The sequence below is a fragment of the Bos grunniens genome, chromosome 9 (assembly GCF_055505025.1).
Source record: "Bos grunniens cultivar Pamir isolate PY7600 chromosome 9, Bosgru_T2T1.0, whole genome shotgun sequence".
NCBI classification, from domain to species: Eukaryota; Metazoa; Chordata; class Mammalia; order Artiodactyla; family Bovidae; genus Bos; species Bos grunniens.
In genome coordinates, this window is record NC_141173.1 from 15868863 (window position 1) to 15894320 (window position 25458).

The following is a 25458-nucleotide window of genomic DNA, read 5'->3' on the forward strand; positions in this document are numbered from 1 at the left end:
AGAGGAATTGGAAGGTGGAGTTTGGTCCTGGCGTTCTTTCAGAAGGTCAACTGTCAAACTGTGATTGAGTCTCTGAATTCTAATTCCTCTCCTTTCTTAGAAGCTGTCTATTCCTAGTAGTTTTCTTAGTCAGTAGGATATTGATAGTAGGTGGCATATCTCATGATGAGTTAAAATCTATGAATTTGAATCCCGAACCCACAGACAGAATGGATGTGCCATCCAAAGAATCAACATTTTAAGTCATCTTTCCTTCCTCCAAACGTTGGAGAAATGAGGTGTTCATTTCAATCAGAAGATAAGAACTTGGAAGTGCAAAAGGTTTTTTTTGTTGTTTGTCAGTTTTTACTGTAAGAAATTCAGTTCAAACATTGCTTCTTCCAATTAACTGTTGGCAAGTGACCTTGGTGGAAGGAATTTAGTCTGCTTTCCCATCTTCTAAATAGGGATAGTCACTACACTTCATACAGTTTTAAAAGATTTATTTATCTATTTTTAACTCGTTAATTTGGCTGCACTGGGTCTCCTTGTGCCAGCTCTCTCTAGTTTCAGAGAGCGAGGCTCCTCCTGGTTGTGGTCAGGGGCTTCTCATTTTGCTGGCTTCTCTTGTTATGGAGCATGGGTTCCAGAGCAATGGCTCAGCATAGTGGTGGTGCACAGGCTTAGGTGATCCATAACATGTAGAATCTTTCCGGACCAGGGATTGAACCCACATTGGCAGGCAGATTTTTTTTTTCTTTTTTTACCACAGGACCACCAGGGAAGTCCCTTCATACAGTTTTATAAGGATTAAACAGGACGTGTGTGTGTCCAATGCATCAGGGGTGTCAATGACATCTAACCCACTGCTGCTGCTACTGCTAAGTCACTTCAGTCGTGTCCGACTCTGTGCGACCCCATAGACGGCAGCCCACCAGGCTCCCCCGTCCCGGGGATTCTCCAGGCAAGAACACTGGAGTGGATTGCCATTTCCTTCTCCAATGCATGAAAGTGAAAAGTGAAAGTGAAGTCTCTCAGTCGTGTCCGACTCTTAGTGACCCCATGGACTGCATCCTACCAGGCTCCTCCATCCATGGGATTTTCCAGGCAAGAGTACTGGAGTGGGGTGCCATCGCCTTCTCCATCTAACCCACTAGTGAGCAGCATAAAGCCTCGGGCTAAGCACAGACAAGAAGGCTCTGCTGTTTCCTGCCAGTACCTCCCACCTATCGATTACTGTCTGCGTGATCAAACTTGATGGTTTACATGTCAGCAGTGATACTTTTCTACAAAGTGCTACCATGGAGAAAAGTCCATTTTACTGTGATAGAGATAAGCCAGCTAAATCGAAGAAACTTAAGGGAAATATGCCAGGGAACCAGATGTGCATCTTCTATAATGTGAGCCAAGAATATCTCCTAGGATCCCAGGCCACTAGAGTGACTTCACAAACTTGCTCCGGTCATTCCTGGACACAGGCGAGAGCAATGGTGTAGCCTGTCCCCGCTTACCAGGCCTAAAGGAACACCATCAAAACAGGGCTTGAAAATTTCCCCTGTATCAGGCCCCCATTCCTGCATGTGCTAGTTAAGAGATTTCTCTCGAGATGCTGGTTTGTGATTTTTTTTAAAAAAACAAACCTATACTTGGAAGGTTTGCTGCAATACTACACGATGATGTAATTATTTATGTAGGCCCAGTTGAGCCTATAGAATCCAAACGCTTTCAAATTTATAACTCTGGTTAAAGATTTAGACAGCCCTCCTCACGTAATTTACACACACAAACATGTACATACATTCCCCTCAAATATTTCTGTAAGTTCCAAAGTACTTTTTGATGTAACTGTATTCCCTGTATTCTGACATTCTTGAAGCAGCCCTAGAGCAGTGCGTGATTAAAATTAGCAGTCTTTCAGTTCATGCAGAGAATAAAGTTATAAATTCTGAGGGTGATCTCATGTGCTCAGAATTATGTCTTTTAAGGTCAAGCTGACTCAAAATATGGAGACTATAACAGTTAAAAATGGTCTTTATCTTAATGCAATGAAGGATACTTTCATGTATATTGTAAATAGTGCTAGTTAAGCCAGTGCATTATTTATGCTATTTTCACTTTTTGATTTGGGAATATTATTATTCCCAACTTGGGAACATAACTGTAACTATTTGTAAAAATAAACATGAAGTAAATGATGGTAGTAGATTATGATCAGTCTTTTGACTTAGAGTAAAGGAAGCCCAGAGAAATATATTAGTCCTCTTAGGCACTTAATTTGGAGAAGGCAATGGCACCCCACTCCAGTACTCTTGTCTGGAAAATCCCACGGATGGAGGAACCTGGAAGGCTGCAGTCCATGGGGTCACTGAGGATCGGACACGACTGAGCGACTTCACTTTCACTTTTCACTTTCATGCATTGGAGAAGGCAATGGAAACCCACTCCAGTGTTCTTGCCTGGAGAATCCCAGGGACGGGGGAGCCTGGTGGGCTGCCATCTATAGGGCCGCACAGAGTCAGACACGACTGAAGCGACTTAGCAGCAGCAGCAACAGCAGGCACTTAATTTGTGAAATTTTTATATAGGATGAACTAAACAACTTCTGAAAAATGAAAAATAACTTCTGCTTCCTTAGTTTTTACACTTTCAGGGTCCAGGTCAGTGGCCACACAATGGGGAAGCTTGGAGGGGTGCTTTATTTACCTCCGCTATAACCAGCATCGGTCTCCCATGAGAATACATCAGAAGTGGAACACTGGTGTGTGCTACTCAAACTCTGCTCCAAAACAAGTCCCCAGGCTGCTTCTTCCAACAGATGCTGTTCCAAAGCTTCTCCTATCTTGACAGTCTAAAGACACCACTGGTCCTAAAATATCTGCTTATATCCTCCTGATAACCATAATTCTGCCTTTTATTAATAAGATTCTGTGTCATAGTTTGGACATAAGAGCTTGGAGGTGGGGAGCCCACGCATACAAAGAAAACATAAAACAAGCCATTCTGCACAAGGGACTCATTCGTACAGCGGTCCTGGCCCAGTGCCCTGCTCTGTGGTCTGAGTTGAGCCATGTCATTTATCCTGGGCCCCAGTTACTCAGCCTGTAGAATGAGAGACTTGGAAGGGCTGACCTCAGAAGTCTTTTGCAATGCTCATTAAGCCAAGGCTTTTTTTTTTTTTTAACCAAGGATTTCTCTGAATCTTGATTGCTACTGATCCTATCTACCTGGGTCCCTTTTTATTATCTTTAACCATTTTCCAGAGGATGTGAGAAACACTTACAGAGTCAGTTCAGTTGTTCAGTTGTGTCCAACGCTTTGCAACCCCATGGACTGCAGCACACCAGGCCTCCCTGTCCATCACCAACTCCCAGAGTTAATTCAAACTCATGTCCATTGAGTTGGTGATGCCATCCAACAATTCTCCTCCTGCCTTCAATCTTTCCCAGAATCAGGGGCGTTTCAAATGTAGGACAAGCATAGACAATGGAGCCTAGATGCAATACACGTCTGGCGAGTCCCCTGGCTTTGCATCCCCTCCTCTGGCCACCCCCTAATCAGAAGCTGTCTAGATGGAGGCAGCCTACAGAGCCGCACCTGCAGTAGAAGCTGGGTGATTCTAAGGACCAAACCACCTGGGCTTATCTCAAGTCTCATTTTTTTCCTTCCCTGACACATGCTCACAGGAAAAACAAAGGGAAATGTTTCTGAAGGAAAGTTCTTGGCTCTCTTTCTCTCTTCTCTTTTTTTCCTCACAAAAGGGACTTTTCTGGAGAAAGAGGGAAGGGAGAGCAAAACAAAAAAGCAAATGAAGTACTTGGAATAGTCTATGCCGGGACTCCCACTCAGGCTTGGAAAAGCCAGCTCTCCGTCAGCAGTAGTCCAGGTGCGGCAGCCACTTGGGGCGCTGGGGCCTCCCTGAGTCACGGCCCAGGGCCTGTGGGGGACAAGCCCCTGGTGACATTGCCCACAGGAAAGCAAGCCCCAGGTCAGCAAACTGCCAGCCCCCATAAGCAGATCTAATTATGATCGCTTACTTCAAAGAAGGATTTAACCCCAAGCAGATTTAGCAGGGTTGCTTCCAAAGGGCAGCAGGATTCCCGGGCCTGACCTTTGAGAAAATCCTAAAGGCTTCACTGCTCCAGGAATTCAGCAAAGCCAGTCACTGTGGCTGCTTCAGAACACAGAGAAATGCAGAGAATGCCACTTTAAGTTATCACAGTCCTCCTAGTGAGGGTGTCTAATTTAGCATAATGAGTGTCTGGTGAGCGTGGACCCACAGCATGTGCGCTGGCAATCAGTCGGTGGGGGGCAGCCTGGACAAGAACACTGACAGGAAAAAATATAAAGCACTGAAGTATAACCTATTGAGTCAAAAATACTATTTCAAAGCCATAGAGTAGTTGGATAAGCACGTACTTTTGGTGACATATCCCAGTAGTGCTCATCAATGTATTACTATGAAAAACAGCTTGAGGCATATAATTTTTAAATGCAATTTTGATTTTTAAAACTTTCTACACAGCACTTTTGCAGGAGGAAATGGCAACCCACTCCAGTATTCTTGCCTGAAGAATCCCATGGACAGAGGAGCTTGGGGGCTACAGTCTATGGGGTCACAAAGAGTCGGACCCGACTGAAGCAACTGAGCAAGTGCACGCACGACACTTTGTTCATGAGAGATCACTGTGTACTTGCTCTGGTAAAATGAAACAACTCAGATGGAGGGGTGGGGAATTGGGATTGTTTGTCTCGAATTGGTCAACATGAAGTTAGAAAATAAATACACTTGGGACAAGCTCACTGTATAATGACTATAAAAGTATTTTGCGAACTATAAAGCTCTCCATCAACTATTATTATTTCCATGATTCTCATAATACACAGAAATTAGGAAAAGAAAGAAAAAGAAGCAGCTAGGTAAGTACAGTCTCTCCATCCACATGCTTCATTTATATACAACCACTGTAGATGAATTCACCTCAGGCATTTAGCTTAGGTGGGAAATTGCAGAAAAAAGCAGACATATCTCATTCTAGACCAAATGGTTGATAAACAGACCAGAAAATAATTCACACAGCTGTTCTCTAAAATTATTAGATTTCAGATCTTTAAAAGAGATATCAAACAAGTTGCTACTGTTAGCTGACCACAGTCCAATACAAGACACCTAGATATACGTGATTTTACACCAACATTAAAATCTTGTTTTCACTACCTATGCTTGAGGTTGGAAAGTTCATAGAAGTTGAGGAGATGGAGTTTATTCTGGTTGGTTTCCCCAAAATATCAAATTAGACCATCTATTTATCCAAACATGGAGAAGGAAATGGCAACCCACTCCAGTGTTCTTGCCTGGAAAATCCCAGGGACAGGGGAGCCTCGTGGGCTACCGTCTATGGGGTTGCACAGAGTCGGACACGACTGAAGCGACTTAGCAGCAGCATTTATCCAAACAAGAAGCTGCTAAACTTGAGCCTCTAGGAACAGAAGACAGGCTTAAAACGGGGTGTGTGTGTGTGCGAGCACCTGCATGCGTGCACCAGGTTCCTCTGTCCATGGGATTTTCCAGGATTGGAAAATCCACTGCAAGAATGGAGTGGGTTGCAGTTTATTTCAGGGAGCTTCCCCACCTAGGGATGGAATCTGCATCCCCTGTGTCTCCTGCATTGGAAAGCTGACTTTTTACCAGCTACACCATAAGAGGAGGGTATTACATGTACTACTTCAGCCTTTGCTCCCTCATCCATTTCTCCTCCCTCAAGGGATGTGCCGAGTCCGATAATGAGTAAATATTACCAATAACTTCCAAGAATTTTAACACAAACCTATTCTGTTTCAGGCTTTTAATTACTCTGTTATCAAAGTAACTTTTTCTACAAATAAACTAATATGGGAAGATCATATCTCCTTTTTGTAACTAAATAGACACAGCAAAGCTGGGACCGGTGAAGCTCTTTCCAAATGGCTCTTATTTGCAAGCCCTAAACACAGACTCGGACACGGTTGGTAACTCAAAGCATCACGATTCAGCGTTATTGGTTCAAAGATCGTGGAATTCACAGATGTAACCATTCAGCTGAAGGAAGGAAAAGAAAAAGAATAAGATAAAAAGAAGATGCTGAAAAAGCTGGATAGTATCAAAGCGTTTCTATTTGAAGTCTCTGCTTCAAACATGGCAATCCCTGGTCTGAGAAAACTACCTACATATTTGAAGTCTGCTGCTGCTGCTAAGTCGAGTCAGTCGTGTCCGACTCCTAGCGACCCCATAGACTGCAGCCTACCAGGCTCCTCCATCCAAGGGATTTTCCATGCAAGAGTACTGGAGTGGGGTGCCATTGCCTTCTCCATATTTGACGTCTATGGGGTTGCAAAGAGTCGGACACGACTAAGCAACTAACACACATACACTGAATTTTTAAATTTGTTTTGTTTTACACTGAGTTTTTAAGAAGTATGCAACCCTGAGAAAGTTAAGCAGGTAATTCTAGTTAAGTAATTTATAACAACCAAATAGTAAGATTTTCCATAACCGTGTTAAGAATGAATAGGATTCATTTTATTAATAAATGGTTAAATTGAGTAATTTGTTTCTCTGAAGAAGTGGATTTTAACCCCAAAGAGGAAAAATAGATTATTTCTAACAAACGGCAATTAGTAGAGAGGCTTTTCAAACGGAGGTGCTTCGTTGATCAAGTTAAAATGGAAGCTCCCTGAGTATGGCTTTCTGGCTTTTCACATCAGTGTGTTGTCATACTTGTATGAACCCCCAACATGGTCACATTAATAGTTCCAGGCAAAGTCTGTCTCACTCTCTGCAAACCATTCAGAAGTTAGGAATTAGGCCCCAGGCAAGTGTCTCCGGAGTTCCTGGATGGAAATCTGACCCCTGGAGGGAAGTGGGCAGGATGAGAGCGCACCCCCCAACGAGCATGCGCAGTTACCTCTCCCGCTCCTGCTCCAGCAGGTTGGTGAAATCGTCGCTCTTGTTCATGTAGTCCGTGTGCTTGTGCTTCTCGTTCTCCAGCTCGTACACCGTGCGCCTGTGACACTTTTCAGCCAGAAGCAGCTGCTCTAGCATGCGCCGGTAGGTTTCCTTCTGCTTTTCCTCGAGTCTGTCCAGCTGAGTAAGCCAACATGGGAAAGAATGTAATATTTTATTTCATTTACTTATGACTCTAAATAATAATAATTTGTCTCTTGATTTATCAGGGCTTCCCTGGTGGCTCAGATGGTGAAGAATACGACTGCAAAGCGGGAGACCTGGGTTCAATCCCTGGGTTGGGAAGATCCCCTGGAGGAGGGCATGACAACCCACTCCATTATTCTTGCCTGGAGAATCCCATGGACAGAAGAGTCTGGTGGGCTGCAGTCCATGGGTTCACAAAGAGTGGGACATGACTGAGCAACTAAGCCCAGTGGTTTATTATCTGAAGGGGAGGGCATGGGGTCTGCTATTCTCTGCTTTCCCCCTGATTCCATCATGTTCTCTAGGTCAGCTGACTGTATGAACTAGGTGGTAAGGCTGTAGTAACTTCTGGCCTCTGACCTTTTTCTATGAACCTATGCGTGGTTCCTAAACAGACTTACTGTTTCGATGAGACAGCGCAAAGGCCTGTACTCAGAAAGAAAGAGAAGAGCATCCCACCTAATCTCACAAAAATAAAGAGCTCGGCAGGCACATATAACAAATTCCTCCCCTGGTAGAATGAAATTATCATTGCAACCCTTTTTTTTTTTTAAGGCCTGTAGTTAAGTGAATTTCTAGGAAAAGTATGTGAAGGACCCACAATCCTCTCCTTTTAAGAGATACTAAATATAGGGAGAGTCTCAGAATTTGTGGAGAGCACATATCTCAAACTAAGAGATCTTATCAAATATTTTTACAGGACGTTTTGTGCCTGTGTCTCTGGCCAGGCTATAAGATCTCTAAGGCACCATGCCTTGGTCATCTTTTTAGTTCCTGGTGCTTAACACAGAGCTTGGGACAACGTAAGTGTTCAGTAAATGTTTGTTGAATAGGACCCAATCTTACAGTATTGATAGTTCTCCATCCTACTCTCCTCTCCAAACCCTAGTGCAGGAGTTCACAACCCTCAGCACTAGTGACATTTATGGCCAATTAATTCTTATTTCCTGTGCATTGGAGGATGCTCAGCGGCATCCCTGGCCTGTGACCTCTAGATGCTGGTACTAAAACCTGCAGTTGTGACAAAGCTATCCACAAATGTTGTCAGATGTCACCTGAAGGGAAAGTCCCCATGCCCCTCCACCCCCCTGTTGAGAATCACTGCTCTGGGTGAATCAGACATATTTAGGATCCATTCTTTTTTTTTTTAGCTGCACTGGATCTTTGTTGCTGAGGGCAGGCTCTCCCTAATTGTGGAAAGCAGGGGCTACTCTCTAATTGTGATGCTTGAGCTTCTCATTTTAGTGGCTTCTCTTGTTGGGGAGCATGGGCTCTAGAGCATGGGCCCAGTACTTGTGGCACACTGGCTTAGGTGCCCTGCCGCATGTGGTATCCTCCCGGACCAGGGATCGAACCTGTGACCCCTACATTGGCAGATGGATTCTTAACCACTGGATCACCAGGGAAGTCCTAGGATCCATTCTTAATCCCACAGCCAACTCCGTAAGACTCAGTGGAGTAGCTCCGTGGGGATCAGCTCCAGAGCTATTCTTTGGATGTTCCATGTTTGCCCTTCAGTCATAAGGAGGATCTGAGGTTCCCTCCACAATTGTATATATCCCTTCATTGTGAATGAATCATTTGTGGGGCCCAAAGCAAAAGAGATATTACCCCCATAATCCTCAGTGCCTTCTGATTAGACCTCCACCCCCTTGCCTAAGAGCAGGTGACAAACAGACTGGCGAAACCCAGGCGATCTGGTGGCCTGTCATGCCTGAGATCATCAGGGAGGCTAATTGTACTTTTATGTGTTCTGATACATTTCTGCAGTGTAAATGGGACAGTCTATACAAGAGACTTTCTCACTGAGACAGCTCCTATTACAAAATATTCTCCCCAAGCACTCTGCATCTCTCCACGAGTGTGATTTTTACCACATGCTATCGAATTTGTCAAGCATTGCTGGAACATCATCAGAAATGTAGAAGGAGCAACTCTTTCCCCTTTTTGATCCTTCTGACTTCATGAAGCTGAAACTCCAATACCTTGGACACCTGATGAGAAGAGCCGACTCACTGGAAAAGACTCTGATGCTGGCAAAGATTGAGGGCAACGAGGATAAAGTGGCAACGGAGGATGAGATGGTTGGATGGCATCATCGACTCGATAGACATGAGTTTGTGAACTCCAGGAGTTAGTGAAATACAGGGAAGCCTGGTGTGCCACAAGTCCATGGGGTTGCAAAGAGTCAGACACCACCAAGCGGCTGAACAACAACTTCGTTGTAAAGTAAGGCCTTCCCTCCTTTTGAGACTATTTGGAAGAACAGCTTCTACCTGTTTCTTGATACCCTGACCCACTCCTCCCTAATGAAGGAAGGGTGACATATTTGAAGGTTGTATTTGGGACAGGGAGCTGGGCATTAGAAGTCCAGCCTTTTCATTTCTTAGTTTTGACCCTGTCTACATAAAATGGTACTCTGTGCTCTGAGGGTCCAAACTCTCCCTCACTGCTCCCTCCAGAGTTTAGGAGAGAAGCTGATAGGAAACTGGTGGTGGTGATCTATCTATTTATGTCAATACTAAAGTTAATCTTTCAAGTCATATGTCAGACTCCTGCAGTTATTCCTCCATCCTTTCAAAAGAGGAGAAGATGGGGGCGTTATTAATTGGATGGTTGACTGAAATATCCAGAGAGAGAGAGACACTGTCGGGGTATCTAGAGAAAAAACAGCGTATGCTGATATTAATTGCTCTGGGGCAGCCTAGGTGGGACCTCTCGGCCCTAGCTTAAATATGTTCTGTCCCTGTGGGCCCTTGGCTGTTCTGTTCTCAGCAGCTACCACGCTGGGGCTAGGCCCCTAAGTGGCTGGTGTCAGGGGCCACATTCACCTCACCTGCATCAGCTCTGCTCGACCTCAGTACTGACTGCATAATCAGGAAGATGGTCTTTTTTGTCCCTGAATGCCTATGGAAGGATGCTGAGACGCTGATGCGTACACTGCCTTTTCCACCCAGAACTGCAAACCTAGATTTTAAACCGCAAAGCTAGTAAATTCCTCTTTAGCAACAAAGCATTAGTGTATGAGGATTTAGCTTTCAGTTTTAAATTCTGGATGTAAGAACTGACATGGGTAGCAATAGAGCAGACTTGCCAGACCCTGTGACTCGTTACTTTGTTTGGAACAGCACGGAGCTCCTAGGAGAGAGCTGAGGTGGACTAACCTCCTATATCTGTGTGGCTTGTCCTGAGACTCTGAAGACCGCTCCCATAACTGTGAGCTCTGTAGATTCGTTAATTGTGTACACTGTGTCCCATGGCTTTTGGTTTTCAGGCTCCAAACGGTGGCTCAACCACAGAGGAACAGGAGTTCTTATTACTGAATAGTGAAAGTGAAATGGGCACCGATTCTTTTGGAAATGTAGCTTCCACTTGGATAGAGGTGGAAGGAAAATTGAATGAGATCATCATAGTACCTGAATCAAGTTGGTGGAGAAGTTCAGGGACTTGAGATGGGGAGAAATTTCAGTATGTTTCAGATGAAAGAATCACGATTTAGGAACTGATTTTTAGTCTATTATCAACATAGGGCTAAGGGGAAGAGTATTAAGGAATTTAGGAAGCGAGAAATCTACTTGAAATGGGAGGTCTTAAAAGACCAAAGTGTGTTTACACAGAAGGAAAATGGATTGAAATGCTCTGAAAGATAAAGCTATAGAAAAGGAGATATTTTAGTCCTTGGTGAATCACAGTGGGTGACAGAGGGAGAAGAGACTGGAGAGCCTAGAGAGCAGAGCAACATGACACCCCCCTCCACCAAAAAGAATAGATGAATCAGGATCCAGGAAACACTTGAGGAGCATACTGCAAAACTGCGGAGGTTCTTCATGAGATCACACAGCGCCCTTCTCTTGCAGACTGCAACAGCTATTCAGATTGGTTACATAAAATGTAGACAGACGTAAGAATTAAAACTTGAAAAGATCAGGGTAGGATATTTGAAACAATTTGGGGAGAGTCTCAGGGTGTCAGCTATCCCAGGGCTCTGAGTGAACATACACAAGAAACTTGAAGATGTCAATTTTGAGGGAAAGATGAAATGAAAGGGGAGTAGGGCAGGACAGCAGCAGATGTGTCCAAGCACAGGTGTGTTGTGGAAATCTCCTGAGGAGGGATCATCCAACTCAAGAAAGTAAAAGTAGACAAGATTTGTGTTGAACAAGGGTTCCTCTTGGCAGACTCGTCACTCCTTGGTTTTGCTTCTCTCATGGAGGGTGACCACACGATGCACAGTGTGGAAGGTAATATACAGAAAACAAATGTCTGAGTCTGAAAGCATCGGGTGTGTGTGTGTGTGTGTGTGTGTGCACACGCTCAGTTGCTCAGTTGTGTCTGACTCTTTTGCAACCCCTTTGACTGTAGCCTGCCAGTCTCCTCTGTCCATGGAATTTTCCAGACAAGAATGCTGAGGTGGGTTGCCATCTCCTATGCCAGGGGATCTTCCTGACCCAGGGATTGAACCCATGTCTCTTGAATCTCCTGCCTTGGCAGGTGGATTCTTCACCACTGGCGCCACCTGGGAAGCCTGAAACCACAGGGTAAGTAGAGGCAAAAAAAGATAAAAAGGAAAAAACTCTACAGCCCCTAAAATAGTGATGGAGGAAGAGGGGGACCATTTGAAAAACTAGTCAAAATGTTGAAGACAACAATACCAGTAAAACTCAGCTGAGCCTTCCTTCTGGAGAAAAGTTGTGACAAAAGGCAATACTTTTGTTGCCTTGAGTAGGACAAGTTACTTAAGAATTAGAAAGTTCAAACATAAGAGAGAAGGGAAGTTCTGAGGAATGGTCACCTGGGTACGGTATGGTTCCCACTTGGCAGTAAGGCAGGGAGGTTTCAGAAAGTCACCTGGGAGAAGGGGTGCTACCCCTGAAATAAGGGGGCAGTAAGAAAAACCACTGGTATGAGATGGGTTGCCTAGTTCTGGGCATTGTTAATGAAAAAAGCAAATGATTTCAGAGGTTTTAAACATTCAGGTGGGAAGACCTGGCATGTAGGATGTCACCACTCAAACATCCCTGAGCTTTGAAAAAAGAGAGATGTGTTTCAAGTGTCACTCAGGGCAAGGATAGTACATGCAAACAGATTCCTCCACCCCACCCAAGGTTCGCCATGCCCCACAATTATTAAGCTCTTGATGGTGGCAGACTCCATCTGATGGGGACAGCTTCCCCCACGCTGACTAGCATCCTGTCAGAGCTAAAGATTTTCTCTATCCATCCTCCTTTCCTCAGACATCCCCAAAATCTCTGCTTCAGTCTTGGTAAGAGTAACATGAGTTTGCGTTATGCTGAGACCTGAGGTCAAGAAATCATTCCTCTTGAGATAAATTGACCTTGGAGCTGGGGCTTTTCTTGCATTTTTAATAATTTATGAATGCGAGATTGATACTATGGTAACTGCATGTGTCCTAATAATCTTTAGCCTCTTTGAATAAACAGAATAGAGGAGGTCAGGATATATTCATTCATCTTTGAAAATGCCTCAGATTAAAATCCCTCTGGCTAAGGCTAAGCAGAATAAGAATTTGGGAAGGAAAGAAACCAAAAGCTTAATTTCTTTGAAATTTTGCTTAAGAATTAAGAATTTTGATATCTTAGAATTTAATGTACAAGGAAGTTCTGGGGAATTTAATATTCTCTGTTTAATTTCTCCCCAGATACCTGGCAAGGGGGGGAATCTACCATGTTGGGTTCACTGCTTAACCTTTAATGGGTTCTGTTGGATGACCTAGTTGGGCCTAATTTGGTATGAAAAGTAGAATGAGCAGTGGTTTTTGGCTTGAGGTACAGCATGACTTCTGGGCTTCCCAGGTGGCCCTAGCCGTAAAGAACCCACCTGCTAATGCAGGAGACATAAGAGACACAGGTTCGATCCCTGGGTTGGGAAGGTCCCTTTGAGGAGGGCATGGCAACCCTCTCCAATATTCTTGCCTGGAGAATCCCATGGACAGAGGAACATGATGGGTTACAGTCCATAGGTTCACAAAGAGTCAGACAGGACTGAATTAACATGAATGCATGCAGATACAGCATGACTTCTAGGAACAAAAGCTAGACTATCTGCTCATAGTCCCAGGAGGTAATGGAACAGTGACATATGAGATTCTTGCATCATGAACTTGGAAGCAACTCCCTTGCTCCTGAGTAGCAAGAACTTGATTATAAAGCCCAAAGGGTTAAGAAACCAAAAATCTATAAATGGTAGGGGAATCTTTTCTCCTTGCAGCATCCTCTTTCTCTCGTTTTTGCCAGTGTTGGGAAAAGTAGCTTCTGTTTTTCCCTCTTCCTCATCATTCACTCCTCCCCAGGGAAGAACAATGCTTCAGACTGTTGAGCGGGGAAGGAACCAAGAAGCATCATCATGTGGGCGGGAGGCAGTGATTCTGGGTGTGTGTGCTCTGAAGATCTACCTCTCCCTTTAGGGGTCATTCCAAGCTCTAACTTGGGAGAAAAGAATTAAGATGCCCAAATGATGCTCTTTAACCAAGCCGAGTTCTTCAATCCAGGTGGTTATAATAACAATATAAAATTGATCTTTCCCCTGTGTCTTTTACTCCTCACATCCCTCCAAGTTGGGAACTGATAAAGAGTGTGAGCAATTATCACCCTCAGCTCCCAGCAAATACTGATATTTGTTGAGTAGCTATTATGTTCCAGAAACTATGTTAAAAGTTTTCCAGGCATTGCTTCATTTAGTCCTTGCAAGTCCATGAGACGTACACGTGACAGAGAACCCCAAAGCTTAAAGAGCGGAAGTGACCTGCACAAGCCAGGGATTATCTCAGATGTGAAATTGGATCCAGCCAGTTGACTCTATCCTATCATAATATGCATGCGTGCTAACTCACTTCAGGTGTGTCTGATTCTTTGTGACCCTATGAACTATAGCCTGCCAGGCTCCTCTGCCCATGGGATTCCCCAGGCAAGAATATGGAGTGGGTTGCCATGCCCTCCTCCAGGGGATCTTCCCAACCCAGGGATCGAACACACATCTCTTATGTCTCCTGCATTGGCAGGTGGGTTCTTTACATCTAGCGCCACCTGGGAAGCCCATCCTATCATATAATTCTCTCTTATTGTTTAGAGAAAAGATGAGAACAGAACTCCAGTTCATTCTTGTTGCAGAAATTACAAAATTGTGGAGCCATCAATCTGTTGTGAATACGTTCTAAAGCAGATCTTTCTGAGATCTGTCAAACTAAGTTGCTGCAAAGGCTTGTCTTAAGTTAAATTACAACAACTTGCTTCATACTTTCATTTCTGTGTTCATTATTAATTTATAATACTAATTTCACATCTATGATTTTTTTTACATGAATTCCAAAGGGTCAGTATGTCTAGATCCATCAACTGGTTCTCTGATTCTGCATCCAAATCCAACTTTGATGTGAGAGTATTTTTAACATGTACTTTTAACATTATGAGTAATTAACAGCAAGAGTTTCTAATACAGTCCTGTATAAAAATGATTAAATATTGTCCTATTAGATTCCCTGCTCTAAACCTTCCATTGGGATTTTGCCTCAACTTTTATGTTTTAGCCACTCACATGAGACCATTTAAATTATGACCAAGTCTTTTAGAAGATATAAAAACCAAGTGGCTTTATAACCATAAATATCAATAATAAAAATCAATTTAGTTTTAGGCTACCAGTTTGATAATAATCTGAAAATGCAATGCTAAAACCCATAAGCACCTCAAAATTTTATACATATCACCTGTAAAAGAATAAAAAACTGAAGAGCAGGTAACTATCATAACCACATGAGAAATATATTTTGGGCTTTAAGTACATTTAAGAAAATACTTCTACAATTCTTATCAGTGAACTGTATCCACAATAATTCATGAATTATTAAATTATACTTTAATTCTAGATTGAAATTAGTCACTGAGTTAGTCACTCAGTCTTGTCCAACTCTTTGTAACCCCATGGACTATAACCCACTAGACTCCTCTGTCCATGGTATTCTCCAGGCAAGAATACTGGAGTGGGTTGCCATTCCCTTCTGCAGGGGATCTTCTTCACCCAGGGGTCAAACCCAAGTATCCTGCATTGCAGGCAGATTCTTTACCATCTGAGCCACCAGGGAATAGGGCATCTTAAATAAATGTTTGCCTTTGAAAGGAAATGTTGAAGTGTGTCAAATGGAAGGATGCAGAGACCTCCCTTTGAGGCTCCCTGCTGGGGGACTTGTAGGGGTAAGTTTTTACCTCTGAGATGGGTTTCTCATACACATCTTCTCCTATGGACTTCTCCTGGGCCAGGATGGCGTCTCGGTGCAGGACCCGGAGCACTTTCTCTGGCTCCGCAGACCCGTAATGAGCCTCCAGAACCTCAGGCTTAGTTTTCTCCGTCTTCAGCATGTGGATCACATCTTCCCTGGCCTGTGATGGAAAGCACAGCAAGGTCAAACGGTTGACAACATGTATCCTTTGCCGGGCTCACAAAATCAACACGGAGTTTATTGAATATATCCCGTGTCTCGTCACGGTTATTGGCAAATCCACTGGGTGCTTTTTGTTCTTTTTTTTTTTTTTTACCAAAAGCAGATTGGCAAGCAGATACTCTGCTTCAGGTTGCTAGGAAGCAGGCATGCAGAGAAAAGGGTTTGTGCTAATATTAACTACATAAAAATTGCTGTAAGTAGAAATGATTCTGAGAAGGGGGAGGACTGCTCCTAGGGGTACTTAGCCCATTTCAGTGCTCATGAGGTCAACAACGATGTAAAGTTTTCTATTTATGCCCTCAATGTAGTACTCAAATCTGGCTTAAAATAAAACCCTGCTCTCTCCCCTTCTGGTTTTTACTCCATGTGTAATTAACAAAAACAACCTTTATTAGCGATTTCCTGTTTCCCATCAAGTGATCCATCTTGCACAGTAACACATGGTCGGCAGCTCACATGATGCTGGGTGGGGCTTCTCAATTTAATGTATTCCCACTTGAAGGTGAAAAAAATTTGTTTTTATAATACCAAAAGCATTTTGTATTGGGCTATAGTCGATTAACAATGTTGTCGTTTCAGGTGAACAGCAGAGACTCAGCCATACATAAACATGTATATGAAATTTAACTCCTGTGATATCCAGACTGCCAGTCAGAGGAGTCAGGTTGATGGAATGGGAGTTGTTCTTTTGTTTTTTTAGCAAAATTTTAGTGTCTTGTTCACGCTCTTGAGAAAACCACATGATTATAGGCTTTCAGTCCTATTGACTGTGGTCCGCATCACATAATACAAATACATCTGAATATATTTCCTACTGATGAGGACTGATGAACTTTGTAGCTATGATGGAACTGACATTTACTAAACGTACTCCCATTTGGTCGTATACTTGTTTTTCCAGTAAAGGTGATGGGTACGAAGTACCCTGACTTCATCCCAGCTTGTACCAAAGAACAAACTGGTGGCAACAGAATTTCAGTCTGTGACAGTGGAGGAGATTTTTTCCCCTATGTGATGCTAATAGTGGGTTTTAAATCATAAACCTGGCTCATTATCACAGCATTCTAAAGAAAGGAGCTAACTCTTATCTCTGAGACAGGACCCCTAGTATAAAGTTTGTCTTTCATGAGATTTCTTGCTTTTATTGCTTTTTCGTAGTCTCTGAATTCATCTAATTCCAAATGGCCAAAGATGAATTTATTACAGAAACGTCAATAGACTGGAATTTGCAGATTTTCCCCATATTGTTTCTGCCACATATACATGTTCTTTCAAGACAAAAATGGAAAATATTAATTTTGAAGAAACCAGTGGTTTGGGATTAGTGAGAAAGTGTAAGTCAGAAAATAGTTTAATGGAAAGGCAATGTGTTTCCGTGCAGGGCAAAAGGACAAAGCACAGACACAGCGTCAGGCTAGCTATGCAGCGTTTTTTGCAAATTAGAAAGAGGTGCCTGCTTCTTCCAGGAGTCACAGCTCTGAGTCAGGGTGCAGCCTGCCTAGCGTGAAAAGTGGACTCCTACTGAGTCCTTTGCCAGGCACCCCTGTACAAGGCCCAGCTCCACATCTGTGTATGGTGATCTTGTCCTGAAGGAGTCCAAGGTATGACCATTGTTATCAGACAGTGTAAACAAAGAGCTTTACAACTGTAAATAGGTAGCTATTTTAGTTTAAAAGTTTAAGCTATCTGGTTCAAAAATATGTAAATATTATTGGTATGTTTCTTTTTAACCAAATCTTTCGAATTCTCTTAGAAGAAAACAACTGATAGGAAACACCCATTTCTTCTCTCCCTAAAAAATGTGCTTATGCTTGAACTGTATTGATTGTGATATACTACATAAACCACACATTTCATTCTGAGTTCAATTACCCTAGACACCAATTACCAAAGGAAAAGAGGTCATGGTTATGTAACACTGTGCATTATATATTTAGAATCACATTATTCATCAGGAACTAAAAGCTTTTTAATTGCTGTAATAATAATCATGGAAGGAATATACATGTTGCCTATAAATCACTGCTATTTAAAATGGTTTAATATGGTAAATCAGTCATTCATAATTCACTAATTAAACCATGGTATCTGTTTCATCAGTGAAATAATGAAGATGTGATCACAATAAATATTTTTTATTACTTTAAACATGACTCAATAATTGAATCATGATTCAATTAAATAAAACCACTTTACATCTCTGCTTTGAGAGTCTTGTTAATTTTTGTAGAAAGGAATGAAATTCAAAGTGTAAGAAAGTTCCTGTTGTTGAACATGACTGTTTTCACGTGGAAGTTTTACCACAAGCAAGCAGTTAAAGTCTTAGGGTTCTGGGAAGCTGTTAAATAAACCACTGTATTTAAAGATGTAAAACAACCAGAGGGAGAAATACTTTGAAGAGAGTTTAAGAAAGGAGACAGAAGGAGATCAGAGGGAGAAGAGACAATGAAAATGTTTAGCTGACTTAGCCATGATGATGGGGAATGAATAGAAGATTAGGGTATAGAAACAGGCACAGAGGGATCCCATCCTTTCTTCCATCCTACATAGTAACCCTTCCTGCCAAGGGAGGCCTACAGAGTCCAAGAACGAAGATGGCCATGCTGAATTGAAACCGCACTCCAGGGAACAACAGGTTGTCTCAACTGGCTGCATAAAGAGCTGATCCAAAACATTTGAGGGCAGCAGAGAGCCGCTCTGCAAAGCCCAAGGCCAACAGGTGAATGTGTGATTCATTCACCAAGTGAAAGGTGGGTCTCTGGACTTTGGGGCTTCCCCAGTGGCTTAGCTGTAAAGAATCCACCTGCAAGTCAGGAGCTGCAGGAGGTGTGAGTTCGATCCCTGGGTCGGAAAGATCCCTGGAGGACAGCATGGCAACCCACTCCAGTATTCTTGCCTGGAAAATCCCATGGACAGAGGAGCCTGGTGAGTCCATTGGGTCGCAAAGAACTGGACATGACTGAAGCGGCTTAGCATGCACACACACTGTGGACTTTGCTGTCAAAGTAGGGAGGGAGGCAACAGAATAAGACACAGGAGAGGTGGAGCCCACACAGGTGACATAGTTCAAAAGAGGGCTGAATCCAGTCATCCCTTCAATAAATATTTGTGCACATTCAGTACTGGAGATATAATTGCACTCTGAGGCATTGCACTCTAGAGGGAAACCACAAAAACAATTGAAAGACATTTACATTATAACACGGTAAGCCTTAGGACGGAGGAGATATCAAAGACTAAGAACTTCAGAAGAGTCTTTATGACTTGAATCTGAGCTGAGAGGAGGCTTCCTGGAGAAAGTGACATGAAATCTCACATGAGTACTTCAGCTGGATAAAGACAGGTGGAGCTAGGGTAAGACTGTTCTTGGCCAAGGGAAGCCTGTAGGCAAAGGTCAAACTGAATGGATTTAGATGCCTGCGCTGAGGCCACAGGAGGCTAGAGTGATAAACAAGGGACAAGTCATGAAAAGCCTGTAAACCAGACAGTGAGTGTGCGTTTTATCATGAAATAGCAAGAAACCTTGGACTTTCTTTTTGTTTGTTTGTTTTGTTTGGGCTGAGCTGGGTCTTCATTGCTGTGCCCAGGCTTTCTCTAGTTGCAGTGAGACTAGTCTAGAGACTAGACTACGGGGGCTACTCTGTGGTTGTGGTGTGCGGGCTTCTCACTACGGTGGCTTCTTTTGTTGCGGAACGCAGACTCCAGGTGCATGGGCTTCAGTCGTTGCAGCTTGCAGGCTCAGTAATTGAGGCTCACGTGCTCTAGAGCATGGGCTCAGTGGTTATGGTGCATGGGCTTTGTTGCTCCTCAGCTTGTGGAATCTTCCCAGAGCAGGGATTGAACCCGTGTCCCCTGCATTGGCAGGCACATTCTTATCCACTGGGCCACCAGGAAAGTCTGAGCCTTGGAATTTCTGAGCCACAGAATTGTGACAGGGTCAGATTGGTGTGATAGAAAGCTCATTCCCTGTGTTAAAAACGCACAGATTCTGAATCAGCATGTCTAATGGTGCGATCCAGGAACTGTGATTAATGCAAAGCTGCACTGAGACATCACTGTGTTCATGTGCTTGAGCGTGTTCAACTCTTTGTGACCCCCATGGACTAGAGCCCACCAGAGTCCTCACTGTGTGCATGAGTGCTAAGTCGCTTAAGTCATGCACAACTCTTTGTGACACTGTGGACAGTAGCCTGCCAGGCTCCTCTGTCCCAGGGATTATCCAGACAAGAATATGGGAGTGGGTTGTCATGCCCTTCTCCAGGGGACCTTCCCAACCCAGGGGATCAAACCTAAGTGTCTTTATATCTCCTGCATTGGCTGACAGCTTCTTTACCACTAGCCCCACCTGGAAAGACCAGGCTCCTCACTACTTTAGGTCAGTTCAACACCAAAAGCACTTAAATTATCTGCTATGTTAGCTCAAGCCCCCCAGCAGGACCATCTGATTCCCAAGGATGTGCTTGCCCCAGAGGTTTCTCCTGTTCTCATTGGGTCTTCAATCTCACTGATCTTCACCAAGGAATTGTGGTCACTTGAGACCACCAATATAAACCAGGAGGGTTGCAGGGAACTGGTGAAAGTATTTGCTACCTCTGTGCAAATGAAGGTGACCAACTCTCTCACTTTGGGACTAAGAAGAACAAAATCCCACAAAACTGGACTTTGGCAAATCAGGACAGTCCCAGGCAAACTGGGATGAGTTGGTTATGCAAGGGCAAACAGGGAGTGGACAGGAGACTGGATATTCCAAAATGTTCCTACATCTTGCAGGGCAGCCATGATGGACTTACTCTACTCAAGAACTGAATTTCACTGACAGTGTTTCCAGAACTTAGCTTTCTTCAAAGGTACAGTTCCAATGTTGATGACTGTGCCTGGTGACAACGTTAACTATGTTTTAAACTTGTGGGATTTTTTAATCTTTGGGAAAATCCATGATGAGTGAGAGACAATATTTAGTGTTTATGCCCATGTGACAAAGCCATTCCGCACTTCTAAATGGGTACATGTCTAACTCTGGGAGGATGGGGAATCAAGATGAGCCACTGAACTTCAAATTCAACACGGTGCCTCCTCTTGAAGCTCTCAGATTAGTTAAAGACTTGGGGTGGGTGGTAAGTAGTTTAAAACTCTTTCAGAACATTGATACAATATTAATATTGACTTGAATGTTTAGGGCAAAACAGAAGACTTAGAAAACATTTGCTTGAGGTGAACAGCTTGGGACAGCTTCTTAGATGGTGCCACCATGATCCCCAGCATGATGGTCCACTTACTTAAGTTGAGAGGGAACACAGCCAGGTAGGAAGTTTGAGATGCCTGCTCCTAACTGCTGACATTGCACACCTCAAACAAGCCATGCCCTGCTAAGAGCGGTTGACCTTGAATGGGGGATATATTTTGAAGACAGAATAAATTTATTTCTATGCTTCTCTGGAAGAAACAGAATGTCACCGTTTTTAAAAACTATCACTTTTTCATATATTTAATTTGCTACCTAAATATGAATATGAATATCACTGCATTGAGCTAAGGGACCCTAGGAAAGATGGTCCTGGAAGACTAATATATACCCATTCTGTAAATACTTTCCCATTCTGGGAACTCAACTCAATGTTCTGTATCTATTTAAATAAGGTAATTTATTAGTTTACTTGGCCTCCTTGTCTCTTAGGCTGTGAGCTGCTTTGAGGTCAGGGACTATGTCTACAATGTCTACTAAAAGAGTGCCTGCCTGCATGATAGCAACTCAGTAAATATTTGTTAAAAGAAAGAAAATTAAAATTAATTGATGTAAAGTCAGAGAGGCATAAACTGACACTGAAAAGCTCAGAACAACCTTAACTAGCCTTGTTTAAAAGATCTAAACAATTACATTTTTCAACTTCTGCGCTTCCATCTGACATTCTTGTCTACAGTTTAGGAGTCACTTTCTTCTTCTGAAGTTTATTCCAAAAAGAAAATATGTAAACTGAATAAGGAAAAACAGTGCATTCCATCAGAATGTTACTACAGGAAACAAACTATCTTTAAATCTCATACAAATTGAATTATACTGTTCTTTCTAGTTAGGTAAAATGGAATATTATAAACGTATTAGAAGAATAAAAGCTATGTAATTTATGGTAGTATTAGCTATCACTATAGAAATTAGTGGGGGTTTTTTTCCTTTTTTTCCCCCCATTTTTTCCCATTTTTTTTCCCTCCTCAATGTTAGAAAGCAAAGGTAACATAATTTGTGCCACAGCAACATACAAGGAGAAGATTCAGACATGGTTAAAGGGCCATTAGGACTAAAAATGTGTGTTTAAGTTTTTCTCTAGAAATTTCTCTCTATAACTCTATGGTTAATAGTAGCCTAAAAGTCTCTATACAGCTTGTTCATTAAAGATCACTTTTTTGTAGCACTTCAGCTGAACTATCCAAAAAAAAAAAAGCTTTTATTAAAATATCACTCAAGACAGAGGGGACATATGTATACCTATGGCTGATCCATGTTGATGTATGACAGAAACCAACACAATATTGTGATTATTCTTCAGTTAAAAATACATACATTAAGAAAAAAGAAATATCACAAGCAGAACTTCCCTGGTGATCCAGTGGTTAAGAATCTGTTTGCCAATTTAGGAGACATGGGTTCAAACCCTGGTCCAGTAAGATTCCACATGCCCCGGGGCAGTGAAGCCTGTGTGCCGTAACTACTGAGCAGGCTCTGGAGCCCGAGTTCCACAGTAAGAGAAGCCACGCAATGAGAAGCCTGCACACCACATCAGGGTAGCCCCTGCTCACCACAGCTAGAAAAAGCCCACACACAGCAACAAAAGCCTAGTGTGGCCAAAACTAAATACTAAAATTATGTTTTAAAATCACAAGCAGATGCTATTTTCATATTAAAACTTGCTTACCATGATAGCTTGAATTTATTAAAGGAAAATTCCTCAAAATCCCAATGATTTTTTTGTTTGTTTGTTTTGCAGTAATAGAAGAATCCATTCTAAAGTGCATATGGAATTTCAAGAGACAACAAATGTCCAAAAGGGACAGCCAAAGAGCCAGTCTCGAAAAAGAACAAAATTCAGGTCTCATACTTTATAATTTCGAAACTTGCTACAAAACTACAGCAATCAAAACATTATGATACTGGCATAAATACAGACATTTAGACCGGTAGAACAGAATAGAGATCCCAGAAATAAAACCTCGTATACATAGTCATGTGATTTTCAGTAAGAATGTCAAGGCTGTTCAATGGAAAAAGGATAGTCTTTTCAACAAATGACGCTGGGAAAACTGGATACCCAGAATGAAGATGGACCCTTACCTTATACAAAAATTAACTCAAAACAAATAAAAAACCTGAATGGAGAGCTAAAACTCCTAGAAGAAAACATAGGGGAAAAACTTCATGATATTGGATTTGGCAATGATTTCTTGGATATGACACCAAAAGCACAAGCAATAAAAGAAAAAATAGATAAATGGAACTATATCAAAATTTAAAACTTCTGTGTATCAAAGAACAGAATTGACAGAAAAGCAACCCACAGAATGGGAGAAATTATTTGCATATCATGTTTGATAAAGGATTAACATCCAGAATATATATAGAATTGCTATAACTCAACAACAAAATCTGACTTTACAAGGGGCAAAGGACCTAAACAGACATTAATTTTTAAAATTTTATTGAAGTATAGTTGAGGTACAATATAAGTCAAAGGTATAAAATATAGTGATTCATAATTTTTTAAGGTTATACTCCATTTATAGTTATATAGAATATTGGCTATATTCCCTATGTTGTACAGTATATCCTTGCAGTTTATGCCTAAAGTTTGCCCCTTTTAATCCCACGCCCTTATACTACCCTTCCCTCCCCCCACTGGTAACCACTAGTTTGTTCTGGATAGATGTGAATCTGCCGCTTTTTTGTTGTTGTTATATTCACTAGTTTGTTGTATTTTTTTGATTCCCCATATAAGTGATATCATACAATATTTTTGTCTTTCTCTGCCTGACTTTCACTAGCATAATGCCCTTCAGGTCCATCCATGGCATTACAAATGGCAAAATTTAGGGGTTTCTATGGCTCTGTGTGTGTATGTATGTATATAGGCTCAGTTGTGTCCAACTCTTTGCAACCCTATGGACTATATAGCCAGTCAGGTTCCTCTGTCCATGGAATTTTCCAGGCAAGAATAGTGAGTGGATTGTTATTTCCTACTCCAGGAGATCTTCCCAATCCTGGAGTTGAACCCAAGTCTCTTTATATCTCCTGCATTGGCAGGCAGATTCTTTACCACTGTGCCACCTGGGAAGCCCCTTGCTACATCTTTTTTTATCCATTCATCAACCTAAGTGTTGATGGACATTTAGGTTGCTTCCATATCTTGGAAATTATAAATAATGCTGCTGTGAATGTTGAGGTGCATGTATCTTTTTGAATTAGCATTTATTTTTTCCGATACACACATGGGGTTGCCAAGGAGTCAGACATTATTTAGCAACTAGTTAACAACAACAAAAACCTAAATAGGTATTTCTAAGGTATACAAATGGCCAGCAAGAACATGAAAAGACACTCAATAGTGCTTATCATTATAGAAGTCAAACCACAGTGAGATACCACTTCACACCCATTTGGATGGCTATCATCAAAAACAGTAACAGGTATCAACAAGGGTATAGAGAAATTGGAGTCCTTGTACACTGTAAAATGATTTAGGTACAATGGAAAACAGTATGGCAGTTTTTCAAAAAATTACAAATAAATTATTGTATTATCCAGTAATTCCACTTCTGGGCATATACCCCAAAGAATTGAAAGCAGGAACACTTACATTTATAGTAGCATTATTCACAATAGCCAAAAGGTGGAAACAACCCAAGTATTCATTGACAGATGGATGGATAAACAGTGTGGTCAGTCAGTCAGCCAGTTCAGTTGCTCAGTCATGTCCAACTCTTTGCAACCCCATGGACTGCAGCACGCCAGGCGTCCCTGTCCATCACCAATTCCCAGAGTTTACTCAAACTCATGTCCATTGAGTTGGTGATGCCATCCAACCATCTCGTCTTCTGTTGTTCCCTTCTCCTCCTGCCCTCCATCTTTCCCAGCATCAGGGTCTTTTCCAATGAAAAGTTTTTCTCATCAGGTGGCCAAAGTATTGGAGTTTCAGCTTCTGCATCAGTCCTTCCAATGAATATTCAGGATTGAGTTCCTTTAGGATGGACTGGTTGGATCTCCTTGCTGTCCAAGGGACTCTCAAAAATCCTCTCCAACACCACAATTCAAAAGCATCAATTCTTTGGCACTCAGCTTTCTTTATAGTCCACTCTCACATCCATACATAACTACTGGAAAAACCACAGCTTTGACTAGACAGACCTTTATTGGCAAAGTAATGTCTGCTTTTTAATATGCTGTCTAGGTTGGTCATAACAATGTGATATATACATACAAAGGCTTTCCTGGTGGCTCAAATGGTAAAGAATCTGCCTGCAAGGCAAGAGACCCAGGTTCAATCAAGAAGATCCCCTGGAGAAGGGAATGGCAACTCACTCCAGTATTCTTGTCTAGAGAATTCCATGGACAGAGGAACCTGGTGGGCTACAGCCCAGAGGGTCACAAAGAGTCAGACGTGATTGAGTGACAAACACACGTATACATATAATGCAATGTTACTCATCCTTTTTTAAAAAAAGAAATTCAGTCACATGCTCCAACATGGATGAACCTTGAAGACACTATGCCAAATGAAATAAGCTAGTCACAAAAGGACAAATACTATATGATTCCATTTACATGAGATACTTAGAAAAGTCAAATTCATAG

At 42.2% G+C, this 25458-nt stretch overlaps 1 protein-coding gene across 4 annotated transcripts in view; it reads right to left on the reverse strand.

The window, feature by feature from the left end:
• The window catches only part of FILIP1 (filamin A interacting protein 1), a 221638-nt gene that overhangs the window by 59224 nt on the left and 136956 nt on the right, over window positions 1-25458 (reverse strand). For all 4 annotated transcript variants that reach the window (XM_086316832.1, XM_086316829.1, XM_086316833.1 and 1 more), the window contains 2 exons: window positions 15385-15558; window positions 6921-7099 (listed from right to left, as the gene is read on the reverse strand). In XM_086316832.1, coding sequence (XP_086172958.1) covers window positions 6921-7099; window positions 15385-15558 — 353 coding nt within the window. The remainder of the gene's footprint in view (window positions 1-6920; window positions 7100-15384; window positions 15559-25458) is intronic.